A 22,341-nucleotide genomic window follows, 5' to 3' on the forward strand; every position below is an offset into this window, starting at 1 on the left:
TGGCGTGTTTTCGAATCTAGTGATGGGGAGGGAGAGGAAAAGGTAGAGAAGAGAGAAGAGGAGAGGAGAGACGTAATGATACCCGGAAGAGGGAAGGGAATGGTGAAGAGAGGGGGAAAGAGAGAGAGGATGGGGAAGACGGGGATCTTTTCAGTTCGACTTTTGTCCGCTTGAGTGCGATTTCTTTTTTAGCGACTTTTTTTCTTCCCTTTTTCCTCCCCTTTACATCGCGGGATGGATGACGTTCGAGGACTGGGCTTCTTCTCCCTCCGCCTGCAGGGAAGGAGGAGTAGGGTATGTGATAGTATTATTTCCGTTAGGGAAACTCTATATATACATATAATGATACAGACATACTACGAAAGTCGTGCGATGATGCAGGTGGAAGCAAGAGATTTGATATTTGATAATACAGATAACGTAGAGTACTTGGTTACGCACGGTATTTGTGTCAGTCCCAATGTGTCTCGGTGAGTGCCCCGGAGTCGGTGAGCGGTGAGAAATGGGACCCAGACGCCGGTGAGGATGGGGAGGAAACAACGGTGTGGTGTGGGCAGATGAGCTGGTGGACCGGTTGCCCAGGTGACGGCAGACTCCGCAGACCAACCACAGAGCTTGCCCCCACTTAGCGCGCTTCTTCTATTTACTAACCCTTGTAACTGTCAACACAATATCCCGACGACTGCTACTACTTTTTGACGGCTCCGACTTTCACACCATTCAACACGAAACGGCACCGGCGAGCTGTTATTTGCGATTTTTGATTCGTATACTCATTCAACCACTTGTCCTACCACCGCCACCAATCGACCACTCGGAAAAAGAAAATACTACCACCCAAATTATGAGCTCCAGACGGGAGCTGACGAGGACGGCCTCGTCGAATCTGCGTACCGGCGCCGCGGCTCGCTCGAGCGTGCGACCGGGAACGCGGACCTCGAATTTGCGATACCAGCATGGCCCTTCCCAGACCCAACGTCCCGCCTCGCCCGCCGAATCCGTCGCCTCAGTCGCCACCAACGCGACGAAGCGTAAGGAGCGCGAGTACGACTTTGATACGCCGGGCCAGGAGACCAACATCAACGTCGTCGTCCGATGCAGAGGCCGCAACGATCGCGAGGTCAAGGAAAACAGCGCCGTTGTCGTCCAGGCTGATGGCGCAAAGGGCAAGAATGTCGAGCTGAAGCTCGGCCCGAATGCGCTGAGCAACAAGACGTATAACTTTGATCGCGTCTTTTCTGCAGCGGCTGACCAGACCATGGTCTTCGATGATACCGTCAAGCCAATCTTGGATGAGGTGCGTCTAAGATGTTACCTGGCTAATGAGACTTGACTAACACAATGTAGATGCTCGCTGGCTTCAACTGTACAATCTTCGCCTACGGCCAGACCGGTACGGGCAAGACATACACCATGTCAGGTGACATGACAGAAACCCTCGGCCTCCTCTCTGATAATGCCGGCATCATCCCCCGAGCTCTCCACGCGCTGTTCAATAAACTCGAAGTGGACGACACCGAGAGCTGCGTCAAGTGCTCATTCATCGAACTCTACAACGAAGAGTTACGCGATTTGATCGCTGTCGAGGACGGCCCGAAACTGAAGATCTTTGACGACACATCAAGAAGACACGCGACGACAGTGGTGCAGGGTATGGAGGAGAGACACATTAGAAACGCCGGTGAGGGTATCAAGGTTCTTCAGGATGGAAGCTTGAAGCGCCAGGTCGCGGCGACAAAGTGCAACGATCTCAGTTCCCGAAGTCACACGGTCTTCACTGTCACCGCCTACGTCCGCAAGAAGGGCGAGGATGGAAGTGACGACTACGTTAGCGCCGGCAAGCTCAACCTCGTCGATTTGGCCGGTAGTGAAAATATTCAACGATCCGGGGCGGAGAACAAGCGGGCTGCTGAGGCGGGCCTGATCAACAAGAGTCTTTTGACACTCGGCCGAGTCATCAACGCGTTGGTCGACAAGGGCCAGCACATTCCGTACAGAGAGTCGAAGCTCACCAGACTTCTGCAAGACTCCTTGGGTGGACAGACGAAGACGTGTATCATTGCTACCATTTCGCCGGCAAAGAGCAATCTCGAGGAGACAATCTCAACACTCGACTATGCATTCCGAGCCAAGAACATTCGCAACAAGCCGCAGATGAACGCCATGATCAACAAGAGGATGCTTCTCAGGGACTTTGCGACCGAGATTGAGAGGCTCAAGAGCGAGCTGATTACAACGAGACAGCGCAACGGTGTTTACCTTTCCAACGAGAGCTACGAGGAGATGACGGCCCAGAGCGAATCGAGACGCATTGTTATGGAGGAGCAGGCAGCCAAGATGGAAACTCTCGAGGGCAACCTGAAGAACAAGGTGCAGGAGCTCTTCGCTCTGACATCTAGCTTCATGGGGCTGCGGAAGGATCACGAAGGCACCAAGGCTGAGCTCGATGAGACCCAGGAAGTTCTCGAACAGACCGAGGTCGTGCTCCAGGCCACAAGAAGGAGCCTCGCCGAGGAGACTCACCTCCGCAAAGCTCACCAGGAAACCGAGGAGAAGCTGGCCGAAGTTGGCGGGGAGCTCATTGCGACTCTGCAGAAGACGGTCCACGATGTGGATGGTCTTAGAGCGAAGAACAAGAGAAAGTCGGAGCTCCAATCCATCAACCGAAGCGCATGGGGCACAGCACAAGCCGAAGTGTCTGAAGTGACGAATCTCGTGGAGCAGCGTGTGCAGAATTTCCAGGAGAAGCAGCGGGAAAATATCTCGGGTATCTCTGAGCGCATGAACGCTTTTGTCAGTGAAGAGTTGGGAAAGCTGTCTTCTACCCAGCAGTTCCTCGACGAGCAGCTCGACTCCTTTGCGGAATCGAGGAAGCAGCTTTTGGAACAGAACGAAAAGTCCAAGGATGAGATGGATGACGTTCTCGAGGAGATTAAGATCGTTCGCGACACCGTCAAGCAACAGGTTGGAGAGAGTCTTCATGCCATTGCTGGTGCTGCGGAGCGCATTGCTGCAGATGTCCTCAGCGAGCTCGACACTTTCCACAGCCAGGTAAGATATTACGGATACTTTTGGTCGGACTTGAAAGCTAACATGTGTGCAGTTGCACTCTTCGTATAGCTCTCTGGGTAAGGAGTTCAAGAGCATGTTTGAGGAACTTGTGAAGCACATCTCGGAACAGCGAAGTGAATCCGACAAACTCAGACAACAACTCGAGAGCGCAACCAACAACGTTATCGAGGAGAACGAGACTACCTCGGCTCAGATGCAGCGAGTGTTGGATGAGGAGAGGAAGCAAGCGGCAGTGGACCGACAGAATTTGTTGACTCAGATTGCATCTCTGATCAACGCTCAGGCGACAACTCAAGAGACGCGCCTCGCCGAGAAGACTGCGCAGCTGCAGAAGAAGGTCTTGGCCACGAATGTGACGCTGCAAGACACGGTGACCCAGTATTCTGAGGATATGGGCGCGTGGGATACCAAGGAGAGCCACTTCCTTGTTGATGTGGCCAAGTCTCGTGACGCAATGAAGAAGAAGTTGAAGGATGACTGGACTGTAAGTCAAATATGCTCCGTGACTAGCTAACCACGTTGCTAATCGAAAAATAGATCGCCGAGGAACACAGCACGGCCATCCAAGCAACCACGAAGTCGGTGCACGCCGAGACTGTCCGTGTCGTGGACGAGCAACTGAAGGATCTTGACGTTCAAATGGAGGCGTTGGACGACTTTGTCACTCGCGCTCGTTCCGAGAACGCCTCGCATCACGAACGCCACAACGAGTCCATGCAGGGCCTGTCATCTACTGTGGAGAAGTCGTTCGGCAACATCTCGAGCCATTTCAAGACTACGTTTGACCGCGTCAAGGACCTCGGCGAGGAGATGGAGACCGAAACCGAGGAGATGCAGCAAGGTCTGGACCCGTTGACCCAGCAATTGTCGAAGCCATTGACTGCGCTCCGGGAGGACATTGAAACGACAACTATCCAGGAGTACCGCCCGACAGGAGAGACGCCCATGAAGGTCCAGTACCGGTACCCGACCGACCTGCCCCGGACCGAAGCGCACGAGGCCCTCCTCGCTGAGCTCAGCGATTCCGCGACGCCCACCAAGCCCGCGCCCGAAGCCATGGTCTTCTCGGACACGGAAAACGACCTGTCCCGGTCACCGCCACCGGCGCGCACGTCGACTCGTATGTCGGCCCTTAGCATGATTTCGGAGATGCCCCCCTTTAACATGAGCCTTCGCGAAGTGAACCCCAACACGACCGGTAACCACGGCTTCGACCCGGCGACGAGCATCATGTCCATCAACGAGAACACGGCGCCGCTGCTTTTTAGCAAGAGGACCTCGACGCGGCCTGTGGTCAAGGGCCGCAAACATGCTAGCTTGCTTCCCATCGAGGGGCGGGAGAATCTGCCCCCTTCGTCCTTTTCGTCGAGTTTGGGGCCCAGAAGGAAGAGCCCACGGTTGAATTAGTTGGCTGTTGGTGAAGTGGTTTTGGGCGCTGAGAAGGGATTATTGTTGATGAAATTGAACTGTACAAATGGCGATTACGGGGTTTTTGAGGGTTTACATTCGATTGGGTAGGATGATGGCGTGTAAAGGCAGGCTTACTGGTATTGTTGATACCCATGACACTTCTTTTGAGGACGCTTTTAATTTTACGTCTTTTGCTACCATTTGACTTTTACCGTTGACTATACTTGCAAGCTTATGATGTTTTCATTCGTATAGCCCAAAGAGGAATGGATGGGTAGACTGTCGGATACGATGGTCTTTTGGGGGAGTTAATGATGTGCTGAGGTGGCGATCTCCCCGCTCGTCATCCGCGCCCTTGAGGATGAGGTGCTGGGGAGGAACTACACCACACTATACTACGCCATGCCCGTCTTCCTGGGAATCGCTATAAAAGGTTGATGTTTCCTCACTCTCCTTCTTCTTGGTTTTTTTTTTCTTTCTTTTCTTCTTCTTTCTATCTTGAATAGCGAGACCCTTGCTCGAAATCTTACGTTCTGGTTTCGGTGTCATTCACAGAACTTGTTCCCAACTCAAGAAAATTCCCTCTACCTCTCTCTTCACTCTCCCAAGATATATATCCTCTCTCACAACTAACTACCCATCTACCCCATCCATTATCTGCCCAACATGTCTTCCTACCCAGACCTCACAAAATTCAAAGCCCTCTCCTTTGACTGCTACGGCACCCTAATCGACTGGGAATCCGGTCTCCGCGCCGGTCTTGAGCCCATCATCTCCCGTCTTCCTCCTCCTCCTCCTTCGTCTACCAACACCACAGACGTCCCGACAGAAGCATCCCTCACGAAACGCTTCGACACCCTCTCCGCAGCCTTGCAATCCTCCTCCCCAACCCTCCGCTACGACCTCAACCTCTCTTCCTCCTTCCGTACCCTCGCAGCAGAACTCGGCGTCTCCGTGACAGAAGAAGAAGCCACGGCCTTTGGCTCACTCCCCGGAACCTGGGTCCCCTTTGCGGATACGATCCCCGGATTGGAAATCCTAAAGAGGCATTACAAACTAATCATCCTCTCCAACATTGACGCCTCCAACATCTCTCACACTCTTACACACTTTTCCCCTGTCACGTTTGACGCGGTGTACACAGCAGAGCAAATCGGAAGCTACAAACCCGCCGACGGCAACTTTACCTACCTGTTTGAGCATGTGGAGGAGGACTTTGGGGTGAAGTGGGATGATGAGCGGGGAGAGGGGCTGTTGCATGTTGCGCGGAGTTTGACTGCCGACCACGTCCCCGCGAAGAGGTTCGGGTTGAGGAGCGTTTGGATCTCGAGGGGCGGCGATGTAAAGGACGGGGAAGGGGTGGGAGGGGATTGGGAGGGGACGAAGGGGGATGTTGGGTTTGAGTGGCGGTTTGATACGATTGGGGAGTTTGCGAGGGAGGTGGAGAGGCAGTTTGGGGAGAAGAGGTGAGGGTGTTGATGTGGTGTTGTTTGATTCTGTGGTTTTGGATGTCGTTGTTTGGTCGTCGTGGACTGTTGTGTCACGGCTGGTAGAAACGAGTAGCAATGGATAGTCGTGAGAGAGGTATATGTCAGATTGTCATGTTGTTAGTCACTTGAATGCGACTTCACAGCCTCCTCTTCGCCCTACACCCCAAAACAGGACTAACAACAACAGCCTCGCTATCCCTCACAGCAACAGTCACCCTTCCCCCATACACAATCGCAGTCTCTCCCACAGTAACATTCCCCAACCGCACCGGCTTGCCCTCGTCCAGCTCGTAATTATAACTCCACCCATCCCACGTAACCCCCGAAATGGCATCGCTCCCGTTCGCAGCCAGCCGCCGCACATTGGCGAATACATCGTTGGCCCACGGCACGGCGAAACTGTACACCTTGACCCCGCGAAAGGGATTGCTGTCCGGGTCGGGCGTCGTGCCCGTGCCGTTGACGGTGGAGTTGTGCGGGTTGAGGTTGATGACGAGGATGCGGGCGAGGGTGTCGCCGTGGTAGGCCGCGTAGGCGGATGTCGTTTCCTGGTCGGAGGCTGGGAGGGGGATATAGGCTACGGAGACTAGAGTTACAGGGGAGGCCTTTGACGGGGCGAGGAAGGCTGCGATGGCGATGTTGCCGTAGTAAGGGGCCTTTGTGCCGAGGGCGGTTATGTTTGTATGGACAGGTTGCCAGCTTTGGTACTGAGTGGATGTCAGCTAATAGAATGGATATATGGAGAGAGGAAGGAGGTCTTACACGATAGTCGGTGCCCATGTGCATATGAACGCGCTTGATTCCCTGTGACGCAGCATAGAGGTTGAGGTCGACGCCCCAGAGCGCGGCGCCGAACGAGTTTGAAAGCCCCGGCTTGCCCTGGTTATACAGCGAGTTGTGCTCCCCGTAGATATGAGGCGGCACGTCGTCGAAGCGGCCAGTGAGGTTGGCATACTCCTTAATGTGAGCCTGGACGGACTGCACGGTGCGGGTGTGGTTCATCAGCGTTCCCCGGAGCGTGACTCCAGGGCTCTCGGCGCCGCTGATGTAGTTGTGCGTCGAGAAAAGGGCGACGTTATCATCCGTGTTCAGGCCGGCGGCCCACTGTGCGGGTGCGCGGAGCCGGTTGGCGGTGCCGGCGTTGGAGGGCGCCATGAAGACGGGCTTGGGGAAATCAGGACACGCTTCCGCGAGGACGGAGGCGATCTCGCGGGTGCCGTTCAGCCACTGCTCCACGTAAGTTGTCTCGTTCCAGGACGAGGGGCGGGCGGGGCCCTGGGCCGAGGTGGAGAAGAGGTCCGGCTCGTTGCCGTATTCCCAAACGTCGAGGTTGTCTCTGCCAATGGCTTTGCAGGCCAAGGGGACGGTGGCTTTGAGGGTGTCCCATCCTTCTGAACGGTTGCCGCCCAGGCCTAAGTTGAAGCCGTGGGTGAATTTGGTGTCCTTGAAAGTGCTATAGGACTCAAAGAAGGAAGGGCCGATGTGGATGGTGGTTGGGTAGTCTTTTGACCTGGCGAAGTCATAGCTGCCGTTCACTGCGTAGGGGAGAGATACATCATAGAGTGCGTAGTCTTGGGTGTTTCCGCCTACACGGATATAAGGGCGGACGCCTTGTAGGTTACCCAAGTTTGCGAGAAGGTTGTCTGAGAACTTGTTTGGCGCCGAGGCGTTTCCTAGAACATCATGATGAGTGACATTTTACTTTGTCAGGGTGTCTTGTATGGAGTGAACGTACCAGCAAAGTCTGGGAAAAAGGCAAACTCGAGCGAGTAGCTCACAAAGGCATCAAAGACGGGACTCGCCTCCTTGGGACCGGGGACAGTGACATTGACGGCACCTACGGCAAGTAGCTCCACGACGCCGGTCAGGGCAGAGGGCAACTTGAATGCATAAAACCAAGGCGAAAAGGCAGAGAACAAGCACTCGAGCTCGTCACCCAGGGCCGAGCCTACAGATCTGATGACGGACGACATGATGACTAGGGGTCAGGCGGGAAAGTAGCGGCTACCTCAGCGGGGACGATGTCGGTGAGAGAGAGTGAAGTGAGAATAAGCTTCCCCGCATGGGTGGGCAACGGTACCGTCGTGGGGATTATAGCTGATCATTTTTGTTGTCGCCAAGGAGGAGATTTGCAGGTTGCTCAGCTGAGAGGAAGGTGAGGAGAAGCAAGGAAACAGAATAGCGAGCGATGGCCATGATTTGGCAGGCGGCAGAGGAGCGTGACGGCATGCAGGTCGCTTACGCTATCGGAACGGGCGAGATCAACGCTGGGGGATGCAGTGACGGCTTGGCCTACGCTGGTCTGTTGACCAGGGTTGGTACTGTAGGATCGGAATTTATTCTCGATTTAGGTTCCATGCATTTGGGACTACTAACGAAGCGAGGCTCGCCCGACACTGGTGATATTTTGAAGGCTGGCATATGAAAAGAGTAGCGTAGTCTACCAATTGAGTACGTGGAATCAAGGTTCTTAGGTCAAGCTGAACTTCCTTTCCTTTTCACCGCTCGACAGAAGATGAGATGAACAGCTGGAGCGTGCGCCTGGCTGGATCAGATCAGGTTCATTGTGTGTCTTGTAAGTTCTCTGAGGTAGATAGATACCTTACCACGAAGATGAAGTACTTAGGTATCCATGTGTCAAGTTCAACACAGCTAGAGCTCTAGATGAGCTACCTGCCAGTTTTAACTAAAGGTGTCCGTCCAGACACCTTACCCATGAATAATACCGGGCGCCATCAAAGGCAGGAACCTCTTTGAGCTCTTGCCAGTGGTCCTCGGTTGCCGGCCCACGACTGGCACAATGTACTTACTCAGGCATGAGGTTCAGGTGCATGTTATCTGTTAGTGATTTTGCCTTGTCAAAGCGCAACACCTTAACACACCCCACCAACCACCTCCGTGCCGGTCTGCGGTAAACCCAACCGGGCCGGTCAACAAAGCGGGGTGGACGTCATCGAACGTCCGGTACCTCTGCCACACATCACTGACACCCAGCTCCCGTGTCTCTCACCACATCTCCGTTGTCGCTCGCCCAAAAATTCGCCAATTGAGTCGTTGATAACTGCCGTTGAAGATCATCAATAGCTGCAACCGCATCTCACACACCTCAATTGCCAATCCAGCGTCTTTTCGGTCACCCAGGGAAGCGTTTGAGCGCGTCATCCTCATAGGAACCCCAAGCTTGGAGCTTAATTCCCCTTAGACCAGACGGATAGCTAAGCTCCCCGCACTTCCCACGTCCTTTATCAACAAACGAGCCAAGAGCTTCTTCGACCTTTCTCCGATCCATCACCATGCCCATCACACTACAGAGAGCAGTCGCCCCGGCGTCACGGTTTGTACCCAGAACCATTTTCCGATCTGTCCGGACACCGTATATTCCATTTACTCGCAGAGCCGCTTCAACCATGGTTCCCAAGGTACGTAATATACCACCCGTAACATCTCAGTTGCCCTCGCTCAAACTCATATGAAAACACACTCACTCACACTTCACACAGCTCAAAGACCCCTCGCTCCTGAAGCAGGATGTCTGCTACGTCAACGGCGAATGGGTAAAGGCAAAGTCTGGCAAGACCTTTGACGTGACCGGTATATTCCCATCCCTGCAATCCTGACTTGATGCATATATCTAGACATATATGGAACTTCATGGGAAAGACAAAAGACTAACAACCATACAGACCCCGCCACCGGCACTAAAATCGCATCATGCCCCGAATTCTCCGCAGCCGACACGGACGCCGCCATCGCCGCCGCGGCCACAGCTTTCGAGACCTTCCGCACCAAGACGGGCCGCGAGCGCTCCAAGCTGCTGCGCAAGTGGTACGACCTCATGATGGAGAACGCAGAGGACCTGACCACCCTCATCACCTGGGAGAACGGCAAGCCCGTCGCCGACGCCAAGGGTGAGGTCACCTACGCCGCCAACTTTTTCGAGTGGTTCAGCGAGGAGGCCCCGCGCATTTATGGTGATACCATCCCCTCCTCCGTCCCTGGAAACCGCGTCTGGACAATCAAGGAGCCCGTTGGTGTCTGCGGTCTCATCACACCGTATGTCCCCCTGTTGTGTCCTGTGTAGAAAGCGGTCTCAGACTAACACATCACAGATGGAACTTCCCCGCCGCAATGATCACCCGCAAAATCGGCCCCGCCCTCGCAACAGGCTGCACCGTAGTCTGCAAAGCCCCCGGTGAGACCCCCTTCACCTCCCTCGCCATCGCCGAACTAGGCCACCGCGCCGGCATCCCCGCCGGCGTCGTCAACGTCGTCACCTCCCTCGACAACACCCCCGAAGTCGGCGAGGCCCTGACCACCAACCCGACCGTCAAGAAGATCTCTTTTACGGGCTCCACAAACGTCGGCAAGCTCCTCATGAAGCAGTGCTCCGGCACTCTCAAGAAACTCTCCATGGAACTCGGCGGCAACGCCCCCTTCATCGTCTTCGATGACGCCGACGTCGATGCCGCTGTGGCGGGCGCGATCGCTTCCAAGTTTAGGTCCTCGGGCCAGACGTGCGTGTGCGCGAATAGGCTGTACATCCAGAGCGGCGTCTACGACGAGTTTGCGCGGAAGTTCGCCGCCAAGGTGGAGGAGTTCAAGGTCGGCAACGGCTTCGAGGAGGGAATCACCCACGGACCCTTGATTCACGACCGCGCTATTGACAAAGTGGAATCCCACGTCCGCGACGCGGAGCAAAAGGGCGGTAAAGTCGTCGTGGGCGGGAACAAGATCTCCAAGCTGGGTCACAACTTTTACGAGCCGACTGTTATCACGGGTATGACCAAGGACATGGCCATGTCGAGCGAAGAGACGTTCGGCCCCGTTGCGGGCTTGTTTAAATTTGAGACGGAAGAGGAGGTTGTGAAGCTGGCTAACGCGACGAATGTCGGGTTGGCGGGCTACTTCTTCTCGAGAGACATTCAGCGCGTGCACCGCGTCGCGGAGCATTTGGAGGTCGGCATGGTGGGCGTCAACACGGGGTTGATTTCGGATCCGGCGGCGCCGTTTGGCGGTGTCAAGGAGTCCGGTTTCGGGAGGGAGGGGTCGCTTTTGGGCGTTTCTGAGTACCAGGTGACCAAGATGGTTACGTATGGCGGAATGGGCCAGCCTTTGCAGAAGTGAACGGAGATGCTGGTGGCGGTAGTCCAAAATGATGGGAAAGAAGATGTGTGTTTTAGCGGGCAACCCTTGGGACTAGGAGTTGGTTATTCTACTGTTCAAAAGAATCATTTTTCATGAGCCATCTTTCACCTGCTTTACGTTCTCCCCTCCTTGCAAGTGGTCTAGCCCCCGACTGACGATCACAACGATGGCAAGCCTGCCATTTCGGGGTCCATCGAGGAAAAAGTGATGTGATGCTCCCGTTGTCTCGTCTAACCCCCTGTGCAAAAAGCTGCCATGGGCATTCCTTCAGGCTACTAAGGAATCTAGAGCATGCCTTCATTAGCTTGGAGATTACAAAAGTTGGTATTAGTTATGAACGCTGGACTGCGCGTGCGACTGGGATCCAACGTGCGTGCTACCATCACGAAACCCGCGGGAGTCAGTATCTGCCAAGACACATGTGGCCAAGTGTTTGCTGTGAAGCTAGAGGGAAGGAATCTCAAGTTTTTTCCGAGGCGCCATTGACTTCCGTTTCATTGGTAAGACTATTCGTTGCAGTCCATGTTGGTCTTGAAACTAAGTATAAGGGATGTGGCATCTGTAAATCGCGTGTGCTTCAAAGATGATCACCAGAGAAGCACTGCACCACAAGCTGGCACCTAACCCGTTCCCGACTTCTCAAACCCAATAAATGCCACTGCCCCATATCCCATCATCATCTCACGTAGAATCCAACACAGCCTCCTCAACACCGCTCCCCCCATCACTCCCATCCCTCCTCCGCCCCCGATAATGCCTCTTCCGCTTCCTCTTTCCCGTATCCTCGGCCCTCCACCCCTTCCTCGCCCGAATAGGCCTCAGGAACCCGTCAACGTGCACCGCGCCCATCATCTCGTCCTCGCTTCCCACGTCGAAGCGGTCACTACCGCCGCCGCCGCCGCCCAGCACATCCCCTACTCGACCCGGATGCATCGTCGCCACGTGCCGCTGCAGATTCGCCCTCCGCCCGAACCCTTCCAGCGAGCGCTCGCAGCCCGAGACGGGACAGTAGAAGAACCCCGCAGAGGACGCGCGGGATGCGCTTCGCGATCGTCTCGCTGCTGCTGCTGCCGCCAGTATGCTCCGTCCTCGCCCCGTGGCGTCAGAGTCGCTCGGCGGGATACTATCGCGCGCCAGACTATTCTGTCGAGAAGATGCCATCCCGAGACGCCGTGCTTTCACGATGGGCCTCTCCTTCTCCGAGTCTTCTGAGCTGGACGCCCCCGCGTACGGGTCGGCAGTACCACCACCGCCGCCGTGGCAGTTTCTCCCGCCGCCGGGGATGTACCGCGTCGTCTGCGGCTTCGGCCCTTTAGTCGCGGGCCCCTCGAACAGAGTCTGCATCTCCATCCCCTGCCCAAACAAATCAGCACACCGCTGCGCCGCCCTCGCAACCACTTCGGGCTTGAAGCCAGAGAGCGATGCAGCGCCGATGACGTCGCTCCAGTCCCGCAGCCCCCAATTTCCAAGCATCGTCTCCCGCGCCTTGGTCTTGGCCTCAGCCCGCGCCTCAGCCGGCAAATCACGCCTCTTCCTCGGCGACCTCGACCTCGACGTCTCACCCTCCGATCCCTCTTCATCCTTCTTCACGACGGCATCCTCCCCTTCCGTCTCCGCAGCCGCTGCGTCCTCCTCGTCCGACGAGAACGGGATCCTCTTCTTCGACGCCCTCGCAATCCGAATCTTCATCTCCTTCTCCGTCTCCCCAGGCAGCGGAATCGCGACTTTCTTCGGTCGACCCCTCCGTTCAAGCGCCCTCGTCCACTCGGGCTCCGGGGTTCTGGGCGCCTTGCTCCGCGGCCGGCCCTTCTTCTTCCGCTTCGACGCCGACGAACTCGCCCGTGACGCCGCGGACGAGACGCTAGCTGCGTCCGAGGCGTGGTTGTTGTTGTCCTCCACATCGGTCGCGGAGGCGGACGAGTCGGTCATGTAGCTGAGGCCCGCGAGGCGAGAGTTGTGGAGAGCCGTGAGGGTGTTGTCGAGTGTAGACAGGATATGACGAACAGAAGGACGGAGGAGGTCGGCGGAGAGATCGTCGTTGGCGGAGACGACTGGTTCGTACGTCTTGCTGCGCTTCGGTCTTTCGACATCTACGTCGGACACACCCGCTGCCTGTGCGCCTTGTCCTGATGGAGGAGGTGCGTTTCCTTCCTTGTCTTCGTCGTCCTCTTCGTCGGAGACCGCGGACGAGTGCGCAGACATGGAAGACGCCGCCGTTCTCTCGTTGGCAGATTCGTCCCGTATCCTTGCAGCTTCCTCTCGCTCGCGAGCCTTGCGCTGCCGGCGAAGGAAGCGCTCTTTCGCCTGGCGTAGAATCGTCGCCGTCATTTCTTCTTCTAATGCTGTACTGGGGAGCTGTTCCTTCCTGGAGCGTGTGGTGAAGTCGTCGTCCTCGTCGTGAGTTTCCTTTAGAAAGTCGTCGCCGGGCACGATGCGCGAGTTCATGGGCCACGCCGTCCATAGATTCGGTGGGCGCCATTCGCCGCTATCGACAATTTCTTCCAGCGGTCTATCAATGTCCTGATGAAAGAAGGATTAGCGACTTGTAATGTGTCGTGGGAATGAGACGGGCTGCTCTCAAACATACCGCATCGTTGGGCTCTCCCGCTGCACTCGGGCGCACTGCACGATTTCGGAGCGCGAATGCGTTGTACAGGTGCACTGATAAGTCGCGATTCCGTAGTTGCTCCATGGAGCGGTGGAGGAGTCGCTCCTCTTGCGTATAGGTGTTCCATGTCGCCTTGTTGCCCTTCCAGCGGTTGGGTCTGGTCTCATAAAGCTCTTCAGAGTCGACGGAGCGAATCTCATCGGTGTCGAGGTCCCACGATTCCTCGTTTGCCGTCATGACATGGATATGATGCGTAAAAGAGTTAAAATTTGGATGCTTTACATATGAAAAGAATACGCATCAATTGAATGAGCTGGAATGAAATGTATAGATGATTAACAGCGGTTTTCAGAGTGGGTTGAAGTGAGGTGAAGAGTAAAAGAAAAATGGACCCGCCCACTTCTCACGGAAACGTGCCTCGAGGAAAGGTCAAACAGGTAGCCTAACGTGTGGTCAACTCTGTAAAGACTCACACGCATCACAGCGTACTACCAACACCTCACTTTGATTTGATGGAAAGATGAATATTCATGTGTCCCAGGCATGTATTTATCTTCCACCACCACAATTATGGTATAACAAACGCCTACTACACATTCTAGAATAAAACAAAAACACAAACAAGCTTTTCTCCCCTCCCTTTTTCTTCTTCACAACCAACGCATCATCCTCTACGCCTTGGCCTTCTTGTTCGCGGCCTCCCTCTCCAGCCTTCTCCTCTTGGCACGCAGCTTCTCGTCCTGCGCGCTCTTCTTGTTATTAGTGTACTGCATCTGCTCAAACAGCTTTCTCTTCTTCTTGCTCAGCATGCCCTTGGCCCGCTCGATATCCTCCGCCTCCTCGGCCACCTTCTTGGCGTGCGCCTTGCGGGCCGCCTCCTTCTTGGTCTTGGGCTTGGTCTCCTTGGCCTGGACGGCGCCGCCCGTGAGCTCGGCCTCGAGCTCGAGCTGGCGCTGCGCGTCGGCGTCGTCGTTCTCGGAGCCGACGTCGTCCTCGTCCTCGGAGACGCCGTCAAAGTCGGAGCCCTCGCCGTCTTCGCCCTCCTCTTCCTCGTCGGAGCCGGCAACGTCCATGTCGCCGGCGTCCACGTCGTCGGCCATCTCCTCGTCGCTCTCGGCCAGGGCCTCGCCCTCGGGCTCCTGCTCCTCGAGGGGGATGGTCGGGTCGTACGCGCCCTGCACTTGCCTGACGAAGGGGCTGAGATGGGGAGGGAGCTGGGCGCCGGGGACGTACTGGTCCGCCGGCTTCAGCTCCTCGTCGTTGACGCTGTCCCAAACCCATTGGGGCTGGACGTATATCCGGCCGGGGATGCGCTGGTTGGGCGCGAGCTTCTGAGATGTCTGGTTGTCCTCGCCATCGCCCTCCTCGCTGTTGGCAGCGTAAATCGGGGGACGGTCAACGATCTGGTGGGTGATGGACGGGTCGCGCTCGTCGGTGGTGAAGGCACCCTCGCCGAGGACGGCGTCCCAGCCGATGCGCTTGCAGCCGAACGACCGCAGGAGGAACTCCAGGGGTTGTCTAGGAGTCTCACGGGAGAGGAAGAATGTGCAGTGGGCGAAGAGCTTGTTTCTGTCGGTGCTCGAATGCACAGGCTGGGGCAGGACGTCACCGCCGGGCGCCGCGGGCTCGAACTTGTCGATGGCGTTTGTGGATTCTTCTGCGGACTCGGTCTGCTCCTCCGACTTGCTCTCCTCCTTGTCGGCATCCGAAGACTTGAGCTTCTTGATAACCTTGTCAACCGCGGCCTGGGTCTTGGGGTCGACGCTGTGCTCGGTCTCGCCGTTGGTAATTTGTTTCGGCTCCTCGGGGGCGGCGAGGTTCTGGCCCTCAATGGTGAAGGCAGCAAGCTCGGCAGACTGGTTGTCCTTGGTCTGGTCAAACTTGGGCGGGTACTTGAGGCCGAGGCCGGTGTACAGACGGAAGTTGATGAAGCCCAACAGCGTCATGTAGAACTCGACAAAGGTTCCCATGATGCGGAAGTCGACATCGCCAACAACCCTCTGGTTGAACTTGTAAGGCACCAGCCACAAGACATCCTCGCCGTTGATGTTCGCCTGGTAGTAGATACCCTTGATCGAAAGGAAGGACTTGGTAACGCTCTGCGACACAATGAGGTAGTGCTGGAACTCGAGGGTCAACCGCTCGCAGCGCGCAATCATCTTTGCGGGAACGGACGAGGTCGAAGGCAGGTTGGCGAAAAGGAAGAGCATGGACAAACAGTCGTCGAGGTCCCTCACGGCGTCGACAAAGGTCGGGTATCGCTCTCTGATGACGTGGTCGAGGGTGTACCTCGGCTTGCCAGTCTCCTCGGGCCTGGCGGCGTTCTTCTCCAAGCGCTTCGCATCGCCAACGTCGCCGCGGCCGAGCGCGCGCGAAATCTTCTTCTCGAGGGCCTTTTGGTCGCGGAACTTGAGCAGAAGCGGCTCGTGCAGGAGGTACTGGATGTCCTTGGCGTAGTAGAAAGTCGTCGAGGCGGTCGAGGACTTGGAGACCTTCTTCTTGCTGCGCGGCTCGCGAGGGTAGATTCCCTTCCAGATGCAGAGCTTGCGGAAGTCGGGCAGGCTGATCTGCAGCTTGCGGATGGCCTGGTTTCTGGTGACATAGTTCTTGGCCGCTCCAGCCTCTCCCTTCTTCTTGACTCTGCCCGCCATTTTTGCGAATTGGCGTGGTTGTGTTGTTGAAAAATTGACTTGGTTTGGAAGGGTGTGTGTTCTTGGACGAGTTTAGAAGCTCTCCAGTACTTCTCGCTGTGGCGGGGCACCGCTCTCGAGTTTCTCTCTGAACTTTTTTTCCATTGAAATTTTCTGCCAGCCGTTGACCGCTCCCTTGCCAGCCAGGATAGGACTAGTCCACCAGGTCCTTATCACTGATTGGCTTTTGTTATCTAATCGGCACAATGGCCCCAGCTCCAGGGGTTCAACCCACTAAACCAAGTGCGACTGCGCTGAGAGACGGATTGCCATTCGCTGGACAAGCTTCCCGCACCCAGCGGACCTGCGCCCCGGCCGAAGCACCAGGTGTCATCCACCTCGACCCCCGTCCCTACCACACCTTATTCATCCCGACTCCCGCCCCGAACTCCAATAAGGCTGCGAACCTGTGAAGCTCCCGTGAGCCCGCATCTCGACACATCCCGCTCCGGACCATGGACTGAAGGATGACCGTTGGAACAAGTACACAGGGAGGCAGCAAGACAGGCGTCTTCGCCGCCGCAGCAGCGCTGCGTCTACTGCTCTTCGTCGCGTTCCCCGGCCTGCCTGACCTGCTCACCGGCCGCGTCGAGATCTCGACCCCCGTCACGAGCTTCAAGCGATGTAAGCTTCCCCTTTCTGGAATACAATTGAATCAAGAAACATTTGACTGACGATTCATCGTCATGTAGTACAAGAAGGACTCTTCCTTTACAACCACAATGTCTCCCCCTACGACGGCGGTGTATACCACCAGGCGCCCCTCTTCCTCCCACTCTTCTCCCTCCTCCCGGACCTGAAGTCGTTCCCGATCTTCACATACCTTCTCTACATCCTCGTCGACATCCTGAGCGCGGATGCCCTCTCCAAGATCGCAGACTCTGGCGAAGCAGGCTCCTCTCGCCTCTTCTCCTCTCCCCGCCGCGGCAAGAGGTGGAGCGGCCTCGTCGTCGCATCGCTGTAAGCTCCAACTCTTACCCCTTGCTCAAATCACCAACGACCATTTGATCTGACAACATCACCACAGCTACCTCTTCAACCCCTTCACGATAGCAACCTGCATCGGCCGCTCCACATCCGTCTTCTCAACATGCGCCATCCTCCACGCCGTCGCAAAGGCCATCGCCGGCGCCCCCCTCAGCGCAATGGTCTCCCTGTCCTTCGCGACCTACTTCTCCATGTACCCCGCCCTCCTCCTCCCACCTCTCGTCCTCCTCGCCTACGACCGCCAGGACCCGACCCGACGAAGCACCGCCTCGAGCCCGCGCTTCGCCCTCGCAAACGTCTCCGTCGTCGCCGCCGTCCTCACCGCCCTATTCCTCATGTCCTTCCTCCTCACCGGCGGCTCATGGGAGTTCCTCTCCAGCACCTACGGCGCCCAGCTCACCCTCAACGACCTGACGCCCAACGTCGGGCTGTGGTGGTACTTCTTCGTCGAAATGTTCGACTCCTTCCGCCCCTTCTTCCTCGCCGTCTTCTGGCTCCACCTCTCCAGCTACGTTGGCCCCCTGACGATCCGCATCCGCACACAGCCGCTCGTCGTGCTGACGCTGCTCCTCGGCATTTTTGCCATCTTCAAGCCGTACCCGTCCATCGCGGATACGAGCTTGTTCCTGGCGATGTTGTCCCTCTTCCGGCACGTGTTCCCGCTCATGCGATATACCTTTGTCGGCGCCGCGACAATCATGTACGCTTCGTTCCTCGGCCCGGCTTTTTACCACCTGTGGATCTATGCCGGGAGCGGAAACGCGAATTTCTTCTACGCTATCACGTTGGTGTGGAGTCTGGGACAGAGCTTGCTCGTCAGCGATCTCACGTTTGCGGTGCTGCGTGACGAGTGGGAGGTTGAGAGGCCCGAGATGGTTGGAAAGGAGATCCGGCAGATCTGAGGAGCCTTAGAAAGATGAAGCTAGTTGACGAAGGTCGTTTTTATCGTGTGTAGGACTAAAAGTGTCGGTGTCCAGCATAAGGGCATTCGAGGTCGGTATAAGTGGCACAGGCAGCATTAAAAATAGCATGGTGTATGATGAACGGTTATATGTAAGCCAAAATAATCAAGACAGTATTGTACATTTTTGGGATGCCGTGACCAATATGTCCTTTTCCTACATGCTACCCCTGACTCCAGAGTTGCGAATGATCTATATGCCCCTTTTCCTTTTGTGACTGATAAGTCATGTTGCAGTCATCTTTCCCCCCTTTCACCGGATCAGTCTTGATACTCGCCGGATCACACATCACTCGAAAGCGAATTTTCAGCCTCAATCGACAGCCAATTCAGACTCGACATATTTGTGCTCCGATCCCCATCCCGCAGCCGGACTCGCCTGGGGCACTGGATCCGCCAGTCCCAGCGAAAAGTTGAGCATCTCGCCCAAATCACCAAACCTACCCAGCCCCTTCTTCTCCGCCACCCACGTCTGGGTCCGCAGGCCCCACGGCGGCAGACTCTTATACGTCCACACGCCATACGCGATCGCCGAGCCAGCGACCAACACCCCTCCCGCGAGCGCAAGCGTCCTCCGGTCCGCCGAGGCTCCCTTGGCCTTGATCTCGGCCCGCCGCCGCCACTCGTGGAGATACGCCTCGCCGAGGTTCGGCGTCGCCTGCACTACGTTGTCGAGGAAGCGCGCCGCGGTACGGAGCGATGACGAAGGTGCGGCCGTCCAGGGGAGAGCGTTGCCCGGGTTCGTGAGGCACTCGTCGCGGAGGTCCGCGGCCATGGCGGCGAGGTGGGGGAATTTCTTGGCGAGGACGGTCGGGAGCCAGGACTGCGGGAGGTCGACCTGCTGGATGAGGGCGAGGTAGCCTACCAGGAGGCAGTCGAGGGACGTGGGGACCTCGCCGCCGAAGAAGCGCTTCTTCTCGCCCGGTGTGTCCTCGCCCCGTGCGCGGAGGGCTTCGAGGGGGGAGAGAGCGTCGACGGTGATGGCGTGGAGCCTGATGCCGCGCGCCGTGCCGGCCTTCATCTCTTCGAGTACGGTCCTCTTGTTAGAGACGGGGAGGTGCTTCATCGCGCGGTCTAGGGTGCGATTCTTGGGTACGGCGGCGTCGTCTTCGTCTTCGTCGTCGTCCTCAGCGCCAAGGGAGTCGAGGCCGAGGTGGGCGCACCGGGCCATGGCCTGGTTCCGGATCATGACGGGGACGGTCCAGCTCAGGGGGAACCCGAGGAGGTGGCTCAGGGCGGGGCGGGTAACGGCGACCCAGTTCTCGTGGGTGCCGTAGAGGGCGGCGTCGAGCAGGGGCGCGAGGGCGGACTCGATGTAGGCGCCGTAGGCGAGGGCGTCTGCGCGCTGGGACGGGGTGAGGCGCGAGTCGAGGTCCAGGTCCCAGGAGGGGGAGTGCGACGCGAGGGAGGCGAGGTGGGCCGCGATGGAGGCGTAGCCCGTTACCCAGACGCCGTTGGCCTTAAGGGCCGGTAGGCGGTCTAGCAGACGTTAGCGAGGCTGAGGGTAAAAGGGGCAGGACCCATTGTGTGTATGTATTTTGGGCGAGTTTCTTTGTGCGTTTGGGTGAGTCTTTGTGAGGCTTTCTTTGTTGTGAGTCGTCATGATGGGACGAGGCCGCGTGGGAAATTTGTTCCAACGGCGGAAACCTCGAACGGTGGAAAGGGGGTGTGCAGTGTAAACACGGCCGGCCGGTGTAAGTGTGAATAAGTGAACAGGTATACTTACTTGATGAGTGGACGGCAGGGTCATTGCTCGGGACCAGACGCCATTGTGAGCTTGGGAGGGCGGTGTGCAGGTAGGCGATGGCGGCCAGACACTCGGCGTCGATGGAGGGGAGGCCAAATGCAGCGCCCCAGACGTGGAGCTCGAGGACGTCGTCCATGGTCGTGGTGTTGGTGTTGTGTCGTACGTTGTGGTGTGAAGGCCCGGTGACGAGTACACCTCACGTACTGCGGTGACCGGCGTGCGTATCCAAGTATCCGGTTCACGCTGTCTGCCTTCACTCGCTCTGTCCCCGCCGTAGACTCCAGAGACCCTGATTGTCCGAGTTCTCTAGCGCAAGGGACGTGATCCCAAAGGATGACGAAAAGTTGGGTGGCCGATGAGTCAAGCCCGTTTCAACGCACTGTTGTATGAAGGATACCCTGAAGATCCCGTAAGGCAGCAATGAGCTGTAAGAGACAACCGTTTCTGATGATGTGCAGTGCGATGTCACTGATGTGTCGTTCTGAGGAAAATTAGGGACCCCTGCATTCCTTTCATCGCTTCAGCGGCGCGAAGATCCGTCTGAGCTTGGCCTGAACGGTCGTTACGACTTCGGCGCGGGATCACGTGGCGGGAGCATACATACTGAGGAGTGCCGCTTACTCTCTTGCCTTACATAATCAGAGAAGAAGGGACTGAGGCAGCTGAACAAAAGTGGGACCAGATCTCCCACGTTTTGCCACGCTTCGCCCCACATCTCCCCCAAACGGGGCTCCATGTCCTAATTGGGACGGAATCGACGAACCCCCCCTTCCCCCCTGACGATCCGGTTCACCGTTCGAGAAACTCCAAAACACGCCGCCGCAAAAATCACCAAGTTTTTCTCCCGCCGTCACAACGTCCACCAGTGATACACAGGCAAGAACAAGAGGCGGTGACGTCTTGGCGATAAGCACCTTCTCTAAGCTTCTGCGCCTGCATTCCCGGCGGGTCCGGATCACCAATGCAAGTCCCCTGGGCCATTACCAAGTCTACCCTCCACGTGCCTTCAAATGGACCAAAGGGATCAAAGAAAGGCAAAGGAAGGGAGGGGATTACATTAGATACAAGATACATCGTGACATCCAAACGTTCGACCTTCTTGATCCAATCTCGTGACCATCTTCCGAGATGACCAAAGCCGACGACGACTGCAGGGAATTTCGCCACCACTAAGGCAGGTACGCGACACCGAACCCGTAAACCGTAAGTTGTAACCGTAACCTACTGCAGGCACCACAACCACGGCGTGCTAGCACCGAGTATTAATCTAAACCGTCTGAATTCCAGACGCCCCAGAAACGTTCCGACGTGAACCAGCCAATTTTCTCGAGACTGGAAACAGATTGGCAAGATTGACAGGCATGAACAGCGACGGCGTCACGGTGCTTTGAAGAACGATAGACCAAAGCCTCCCTCTCCTGTTTCACACAAATTCAAACATTCCTCCAGTTCGTCAAGTGGGGGGAACTTGGAAATGGGAACGCAAGTGATCAGCAGCGGGCTTCAGGGTTCATCGATCTTCGTCACAGAAAATTCCATAATAAACCCACGACAGCTAAGAAGATTGTGATACCGCATTTCATGGGGTAAAGGTGCGCAGGTGTCACTTTGATGAAAGGCTTGGAGGGAGGTGTCCTCCGTCCCGTCCTTTTCTATCTGACGTGACATGCCGCACCCCGACTCCCTGTCAACGTAATCCTCGGACCTCACCAGAGCTCGATATAGACCACGAAGAAGAGCATCTCTACCCTCAATTACGAGGGCATTCCTTACCCTTACCCATTCCATGATTCTATAGCTTAAACCACCCGTCCCCGCCCATCGGTGACGAATCGTCGTCGTACCTGGATTAATTTAGATTCTTCTTTAGATCGCGGAGGATTATACGAAATCGTACTATACGGCAATAAAGGGGGATAATAATAGGGGAGAACGAATTCCCCTCATTCATCGCGACACGCCTCTCTTCCCATCAATTTGAGGGTTGAACCCGTAGAGAAGCCCACATCGGTCGTTCCACGTCCACGGAACACCGCCCACGGCGGCTCCGTTTTCCTGGCGCCGTCTCTCGCGCCGCCGCCGCTGTATTGGGAACATTGTAACAGTCTATCCCACAATCCCGACTCCCCGGCGCCATCTCCGCTAGCATGAATGCTGTCCATCGTATACTCATCCACTGGTGTCAAACCCCCGGATACTAGCCAAGCTTGTCTTCGGGGGCCAAGTATCTC

The 22,341-nt window shown here is 56.5% G+C and overlaps 8 protein-coding genes across 8 annotated transcripts; 4 read left to right on the top strand and 4 right to left on the bottom strand.

Annotated features, from left to right (window-relative positions):
- Window positions 1–844: 844 nt before the first annotated feature.
- Window positions 845–4,479, top strand: BDZ83DRAFT_746113 (kinesin motor domain-containing protein; the record flags this gene model as incomplete). Its single annotated transcript, XM_060513208.1, has 4 exons — window positions 845–1,297; window positions 1,348–3,051; window positions 3,104–3,556; window positions 3,610–4,479. The coding sequence occupies 4 exons, from the start codon at window positions 845–847 to the stop codon at window positions 4,477–4,479; spliced, it is 3,480 nt and encodes a 1,159-aa protein (XP_060371734.1).
- Window positions 4,480–5,148: 669 nt separating this feature from the next.
- On the top strand, window positions 5,149–5,952 carry BDZ83DRAFT_746114 (HAD-like domain-containing protein; the record flags this gene model as incomplete). The annotated part of the gene is made up of 1 exon (XM_060513209.1): window positions 5,149–5,952. The coding sequence occupies one exon, from the start codon at window positions 5,149–5,151 to the stop codon at window positions 5,950–5,952; it is 804 nt and encodes a 267-aa protein (XP_060371735.1).
- Window positions 5,953–6,109: 157 nt separating this feature from the next.
- On the bottom strand, window positions 6,110–7,945 carry BDZ83DRAFT_564232 (beta-glucuronidase; the record flags this gene model as incomplete). The annotated part of the gene is made up of 3 exons (XM_060503617.1): window positions 6,110–6,679; window positions 6,735–7,645; window positions 7,708–7,945. The coding sequence occupies 3 exons, from the start codon at window positions 7,943–7,945 to the stop codon at window positions 6,110–6,112; spliced, it is 1,719 nt and encodes a 572-aa protein (XP_060371736.1).
- A 1,006-nt stretch (window positions 7,946–8,951) lies between these two features.
- Window positions 8,952–11,378, top strand: BDZ83DRAFT_596149 (succinate-semialdehyde dehydrogenase). Its single transcript, XM_060506850.1, has 4 exons — window positions 8,952–9,391; window positions 9,473–9,563; window positions 9,656–10,025; window positions 10,082–11,378. The coding sequence occupies exons 1-4, from the start codon at window positions 9,266–9,268 to the stop codon at window positions 11,094–11,096; spliced, it is 1,602 nt and encodes a 533-aa protein (XP_060371737.1). The 5' UTR covers window positions 8,952–9,265; the 3' UTR covers window positions 11,097–11,378.
- A 211-nt stretch (window positions 11,379–11,589) lies between these two features.
- Window positions 11,590–14,094, bottom strand: BDZ83DRAFT_786880 (RNA polymerase I-specific transcription initiation factor-domain-containing protein). The gene is made up of 2 exons (XM_060515653.1): window positions 13,705–14,094; window positions 11,590–13,637 (listed from the first exon to the last, which is right to left on the bottom strand). The coding sequence occupies exons 1-2, from the start codon at window positions 13,960–13,962 to the stop codon at window positions 11,799–11,801; spliced, it is 2,097 nt and encodes a 698-aa protein (XP_060371738.1). The 5' UTR covers window positions 13,963–14,094; the 3' UTR covers window positions 11,590–11,798.
- Window positions 14,095–14,206: 112 nt separating this feature from the next.
- BDZ83DRAFT_596151 (pescadillo) lies at window positions 14,207–16,467 on the bottom strand. The gene has a single exon (XM_060506851.1). The coding sequence runs from the start codon at window positions 16,374–16,376 to the stop codon at window positions 14,397–14,399; it is 1,980 nt and encodes a 659-aa protein (XP_060371739.1). The 5' UTR covers window positions 16,377–16,467; the 3' UTR covers window positions 14,207–14,396.
- A 1-nt stretch (window position 16,468) lies between these two features.
- Window positions 16,469–18,493, top strand: BDZ83DRAFT_596154 (GPI transamidase subunit PIG-U). The gene is made up of 3 exons (XM_060506852.1): window positions 16,469–17,039; window positions 17,108–17,375; window positions 17,443–18,493. The coding sequence occupies exons 1-3, from the start codon at window positions 16,883–16,885 to the stop codon at window positions 18,302–18,304; spliced, it is 1,287 nt and encodes a 428-aa protein (XP_060371740.1). The 5' UTR covers window positions 16,469–16,882; the 3' UTR covers window positions 18,305–18,493.
- A 1-nt stretch (window position 18,494) lies between these two features.
- BDZ83DRAFT_596156 (Tom37 C-terminal domain-containing protein) lies at window positions 18,495–20,664 on the bottom strand. The gene is made up of 2 exons (XM_060506853.1): window positions 20,090–20,664; window positions 18,495–19,842 (listed from the first exon to the last, which is right to left on the bottom strand). The coding sequence occupies exons 1-2, from the start codon at window positions 20,244–20,246 to the stop codon at window positions 18,677–18,679; spliced, it is 1,323 nt and encodes a 440-aa protein (XP_060371741.1). The 5' UTR covers window positions 20,247–20,664; the 3' UTR covers window positions 18,495–18,676.
- Between the last annotated feature and the right edge of the window lie 1,677 nt (window positions 20,665–22,341).

The sequence above is a fragment of the Colletotrichum acutatum genome (genome assembly GCF_030867785.1).
Source record: "Colletotrichum acutatum strain CBS 112980 chromosome Unknown BDZ83scaffold_1, whole genome shotgun sequence".
Classification (NCBI taxonomy): Eukaryota; Fungi; Ascomycota; class Sordariomycetes; order Glomerellales; family Glomerellaceae; genus Colletotrichum; species Colletotrichum acutatum.